At 33.6% G+C, this 6,318-nt stretch overlaps 1 protein-coding gene across 1 annotated transcript; it reads right to left on the bottom strand.

Moving 5' to 3' along the window:
* Positions 1 to 3,046: 3,046 nt before the first annotated feature.
* Positions 3,047 to 6,075, bottom strand: LOC137813450 (alcohol dehydrogenase 1-like). Its single transcript, XM_068615707.1, has 10 exons — positions 5,929 to 6,075; positions 5,667 to 5,803; positions 4,934 to 4,980; positions 4,472 to 4,797; positions 4,311 to 4,393; positions 4,135 to 4,210; positions 3,972 to 4,033; positions 3,777 to 3,872; positions 3,527 to 3,688; positions 3,047 to 3,418 (listed from the first exon to the last, which is right to left on the bottom strand). Exons 1-10 carry the CDS (start codon positions 5,963 to 5,965, stop codon positions 3,302 to 3,304), a joined length of 1,143 nt encoding a protein of 380 aa, XP_068471808.1. The 5' UTR covers positions 5,966 to 6,075; the 3' UTR covers positions 3,047 to 3,301.
* Between the last annotated feature and the right edge of the window lie 243 nt (positions 6,076 to 6,318).

Genomic DNA, 6,318 nt, shown 5'->3' with positions numbered 1-6,318 from the left:
AAACATGTAAGATTTTATTTTCTATTATCTTTCCTAGAGGCTTGTTTCAACTTTTCTTATTTTCTTTTCTTTTAATTTTAATTTTTCTCTTTTACAATATTTTATTTTTCTATTTTTACTTTTAGTTTTATTTGATGCTCTCACAATTGTTGATGTGTGAGAGGAATTAAAATTATTTTGCTTCTTTGGTGAGTGAAAGTTATTTATTGGTGTAAGTCATCTAATGAGTGTGAATGTTACTTATTAAAATATTAATTTAGACACTTAAATTAAGTCAATTGAATTGAAAAAATCTAGAAAATAGTAATCTTCCCACTTAAAAATAAAATGTGATTGAAATTGCTTAATTTTATGAGAATTTTGGTTGATTTTGCAAAATATTAAGTAAAATGGCAGTTGAACAGAAATGGCCCAAAAATAGAGAATCCACTAAGCATTGACATCAAGCAATGAACAGATTCAAGGCAAAGAAGGTCCAAAAATAACCATCTCCAAGCGTTAAGCGCCCAAAAGTAATGGTAAGTTAAACAACTCCATAGATGAGCATATTTAAAGAGCATGAAGCGCTAAGTGACTTAGTCAAGAGTTAAGCACAAGGGAAACCTTGAGGTGAAGAAAGATTTTGCGCCAAGCAGAAGAAAACAGGCTAGGCGAAATGATAGTATTCTACTCTTCATGTGTAGATTCTTCCTCCATAAGGCTTCATCTTTTTCTTTCTTCTTAGCTAAAGATGTGGTGATTGGATGGTTTCCATCACTAAGAGTGACATGTTAGGCCTCTACTTTGCTCTCCAAGGCTTTGTTTGTTTCAAGGGTTGTACTGTTCAGGAGGAAAGATGTGAAGGGATATCAATTATTTGGATCAAGGAATGTGAAGGGATATCCATTATTTGGTTTAAGGAATGTGAAGGAATATCCATTATTTGGATCAAGGGATGTGTACGGAAGGGGGGAGAGTGAATCTGCATGAATAATAATTTCTCTCATCCTCCTCATATGCAAATATTTGAGGGGAAAGTCACCTAGGATGGTGGTGTTTTCCATTTTTGACCTTTTTTTTTGCTTTGTCATTCATGCAATAATATATATAATAATAATACATTTTATTTTTATTATTTTTCCATCATATTATGATATTTCATATTTTATTCTATATATTTTCTCTTCTTTATAAATAAATTTGTTGTACAATTCACTCTATATATAATTTTTTTTATTATAAAATGTCTTCTAAAATGTCTACATGATTATGTATCTACATACAATCTAAACAAATGAATATAAAAAACTTTCAAAATGCATCAATAAAAATAATAATAAATTTGTATATGCTTAGATAATATTATTGTTATGATTTTTTTCATGTTTCAATAATATTAAGTAACTTGTATTTTTTTTAAAGTAATTATTTAACAAAATAAATTGTTCAATTATACTAAAAATAATTTAAAATATTTCAATTAACTTAAATCTACACAAAAATACATCATATTTTATTATTTAAATATTTTTAAATACAAGGGTAAATTTGTAAACTTACATTTTACACTTTAAAAAAAAATTAAAAAAATCTCACAACCATCACATCACTTACAAACTCGAATAAACTTTCCTCACAAATCTACTCTAACATACCTCAATCCAAACACACTCACTTTCTTCACACTTTTCTCTCAAATCCTCACTCATCCACTCCCTCAAATCCTCACACATCCTCTCCCTAATCCAAATACAACCTAAAGGACACTAAATGGTTGTTGAAAACTTGAAGGGTCAAGTGAAAGAGTCCACTTAGCCATGTGCACTTAAAAGTGACGTGTGGTAGTTTATAAGTTCTCTAAAAGACATTTCTAACTTCATGAGTTCGTCCCACGCCTTCTCAAGTTCAAACTATCAAGTTCTTGTTTATCTGAAGTTCATTTAAAGACTAAGAAACTACAAATGCACATATATTTTTATCTAATCTTTAATAGCTTGAAGTCTTCCTTGTTGAAATCTCCCCTTTATTTTTTGTTATCATGCTTATTATTGTGTTTACTCTTTTTGTATCTTGTGAAATCTGGGAAGAGATCCCTAAAATAATGTGAAATGAATTTTGAAGTATTTTCATGGTTCTGTTAACATGAAACTTATATTTTGGTGTTGATAAACTTACTTTGGTGGAGTATTCAAATTCAGATATGGTTGAGACAACTGAGAAGTCCACTTCACACTATTTGATTATTTTTAGAGGAGTTGTGAGTTGGTAGACTAGGCTACAAAGTTTTGTCTACTACAAAGTCAAAATTTATTGTTGTTACATAGCATGCAAAGAGTTCTTGTGAGTGGAAAAAGATTCTTGTACGAGTGTCGTTAAATTATTATTCATCTTAAGAATTCAATTTTAAACATATTGATTTAAGGTATCATTCAATGTGAAACGAAATGTTTTGGATGTTCCTCGAAGCAAAATTTGAAATTTGTTGTGCAATCATCAGTTTAAGGTTACTTTCACACTGTGAGGGGAAGATTTGTTAAGTTTTGGAACTCCTCTATAGTTCATTTGTCTCTCTTATTTAGATGGAAATATGTTAGATGGGGATGTGTAAAAGTGACTCATGACTCATTATTAAAAATAAGCATAGGAAAGGTGTTTCTAGGCATACTTACCGGAGGGCAGATTTTAGAATTGCTGATTTTTTTTATAGCAAATTCACAAGGGATAACGACTTTACTGGGATTACTTTTATATTTTTTTATTTGTGAGGATTGTTGTTTAGTGTACTTTAGCAATATTATATACATAATTTATTATACACTTGTTAGATATTTTCTTGTACCCTTTATTGATATTAGAGCTATTTTTTGTTCAATACATCTTGTAGTTTTTACTTTTAAATTGAGTTCTCTTGTACCATTTATTAATCATAATAGATCTATTCTTTATTGTAAACGTCGTGGATTCTTGCATACTGAGAAAATTTTATTAATTTTTATTCGGCTACACATTGCTATATTATTAACGTATTAAACTATAGAGAACAGTTTAATAAAAACTGAGGATCATATAACGAAATTTGACATGCTCATCACTGTCATTTTTTTCATGTAGAAATAAAACATCCCTAACAATTAAAAACCAAAATTACAACAAGACATAAGCCGCAACAAAGTAACAAAAGATCAAGTGCCCCTATCAGTCTAAACACTCAATCTGCAAAATGACAATCATAATCCTAACACAGCATTACCTAAAACTTATTCTCTCTTGAAAATTCCGATGGAGACCTCTGTCCTCAAAGTGATGGACTATTTCATGCATGTTACTCTTGCATGCGAATAATGCACCTAATGGACTGTCCTTTCAGCATGTATTCAAAGGCTTTGTTGATCTCTGAGAAGGGAACTGAGTGAGTGATGAATTTGTCTACTTCTAGCTCCTGCAATATGCATAAGGATCATGTTAGCAACATAATAAATAAGTGAGGTTCCTCCCATATTGGTTCTCCTAAAGACCATAAAGACCAGAAGTCACTGTGTAAGCTTACCCCGCTCATGTACTTTTCCACAACAGCAGGAAGATCAGTGCGTGGTTTGTAGTTACCATAAAAGGTTCCTTTAAGAGTCCTCTCATTCAGGAAATTAATAGGAGCAGTTTTGAATGCATCATCTTTATTAGGCACACCAACAAGTACAGCAAGACCCCAACCCTGAGAAGAAGAAATCAAGGTTCAGCCTTGGCAAATAGCTTAATTAAATGTTTTAGCAACAAGAGATTATGAGTCATGATTCAATTACATCGTGGACACATTCAAATGCTGAAACCATAGCCTGGATGCTGCCAGTACATTCGACAGCCCGATCCACACCTCCATTGGTCATTTCAGCAATTACCTGATCACCAACATTCACTCCTCAATCATGGTGAAACGATAAGAATATAACTTGTTGAGGAAAGGGTATTGAACTTCAGAAAATTGGTCAAGAACTAACCTGTTGAATAGGTTTATCGTGATCCTTTGGATTCACAAACTCGTTAACCCCAAACTTCTTAGCTGCCAACAAAAATAAAATCACAACCATCAATAAACCAAAAGGAATCTAATTATCTTGTGCCGAATCTTTAAACATCTGATCAATGATGGGTATATTATACCTTCTTCAAATCTGGATGAAACTAAATCAATTCCAATGATTCGTGAAGCACCTGAAACCCTTGCCCCTTCTGCAGCCTAAAATAGTGATTGAAAATCAAGAGTGGGAATTAATATTCCTCTATCACATTATCAACTGCTGAAAGAAACACTATTAAACGCGAAAGGAAAAACATACGGCAAGGCCAACAGCTCCAAGTCCGAAAATGGCAATAGAGGAACCAGGTTTTGGTTTTGCAACATTAACAGTAGCACCAAATCCTACGACATGGAACGAAAGAATATATAATCACCTAGCTAATTTGCTACATAAAAAGTTATAGGTTGTATTCTTTCAACCTGTGCAAATTCCACAACTGAGAACACAGGATTTGTCAAGTGGAGCAGCTGGGTTGATCTTTGCAACACATCCGGCGTGGACAACTGTGTATTCACTGAATGTGGAGGTTCCCAAGAAATGGTATATGGGTTTTCCATTCTTAGAGAACCTTGATTGACCATCATTGATCATGACACCCCTATCGGTGTTGATCCTGAGGAGCTCACACATGTTGCTCTCTTCTGACTTACAATGTACGCATTCCCCACACTCTCCTGTGAACACAGGCAGGGCATGGTCTCCTGGTTGCAAATGAGTAACACCTTCCCCAATGCTCTCCACAATACTGAATAAAAACAACAAAATGTAATAAGAAATTGCTCATTACTGATAACCCTCACTTCTTCAATGCAGGAGCTAGATGTACAAAAATAGGAAAGAAAAGTTTAAATAAACTAAATAGGCAAGTATGGTCAAGATACCCTGAAGCTTCATGGCCAAAAATACGAGGAAACAATGGAGTCTGGCCCTGAAAAACAAAAAGGAAAATCAAGTTAGATACGAATGCATTGATGATGCATAATACATGGAAAGGAAAAATGATAGTCAAGTTTCTAATCTTTCAGAACAAATTTATATGTACAAAGATGGATTTGGCTCCACAACACTTCATTGGTACCAAATCCCAGTGAAGGAATAGTATGTAGCAACATTTAGTTTAAGGTAAGGTTTGCATGAAGATGGACAACTTCCCCAAATACACTCTAAGGTCACTTAGCTTACCCTCCTACCGATAAAACAACAAAAAACCAACCTTTGATAGACATCATATCTGTATCTATTCAATCAAATCAAAGCGTATCAGCTACATAATTTAATTTAACATATTTGTTTCTTCAATCACTCTCCCATTGTCACATTATATCTCCAATAAATCTATCACTTTTTTTTCTCTCTTTGAAGTTCAGATGCACATTTTAGGTACCCATTCAACATTTTCCATCTAATAAAGATAAGAAAAAAAAAGATAAACACACCCTTCAAAACATAAAACACTCACCTAACATCCACTAAAAAATATTTCTTTGCTGATATTTCCTCTTTCATTAAATGCTAATAATAAGATAATATATTATAAATCATACTTTAGGTGGTTTTTTTATATTTTTTGAGTATCTGTATCTCGAAAGAAAGATAATGTTGTAACATGCAAACCTTGGCTTCCCAAAAGTAAACATCGGTGTGGCAAAGGGAGGTGTAGAGGATCTTCAAACGGACCTCCCCGGCTTTGGGTGGCGCCACCTCTACTTCTTCAATCACCAGAGGCTTCCCTGCCTCCCATGCAATCGCAGCTGTGACAATGTAACCACCAACCAATGCAATCAGTTACAACAATAGAAAACCACATATAGCAAAACTAGAGAGAACAAAAAAAAAATGACGATGGTAATGAGAGTGAAGCATGCAAAAGGGTGACCTCTGCACTTGATTATCTGGCCAACGGTCGCAGACATGGCTGAAACGAAACGAAGATGAAAGAAATGAAGGAAGATGAGAGAGTTTTTGGTGAGATAAAAGCGTAGGTTTCAGAAGGGTATTTATTATGGTGAAAGAGGGAAGAAGAAAAAGTGCGCCACAAAACAAAACCACCTTGCTCATGGTATTGCACCCTATTCCCACCGGCGCCATCTTCGAAATCGAATGGTTTTGCTCGATTTGCATGCTCTTTTTCTGTGTTCTGTTTTCCTCTGCATTTCCGCCTGCGGTTTCTTGCATTTCGCCACGTAACTTTGACCCCACACTAAGAAAAAATGGAGAAATAAATTTTCACTGTAATTAAAAAATATAGAAAAAGAAAGAACATATA

The sequence above is a fragment of the Phaseolus vulgaris genome, chromosome 1 (genome assembly GCF_000499845.2).
Source record: "Phaseolus vulgaris cultivar G19833 chromosome 1, P. vulgaris v2.0, whole genome shotgun sequence".
Classification (NCBI taxonomy): Eukaryota; Viridiplantae; Streptophyta; class Magnoliopsida; order Fabales; family Fabaceae; genus Phaseolus; species Phaseolus vulgaris.
Note: the sequence above shows the minus strand (reverse complement) of the source record. Positions and strands in the feature narration are given on the sequence as shown.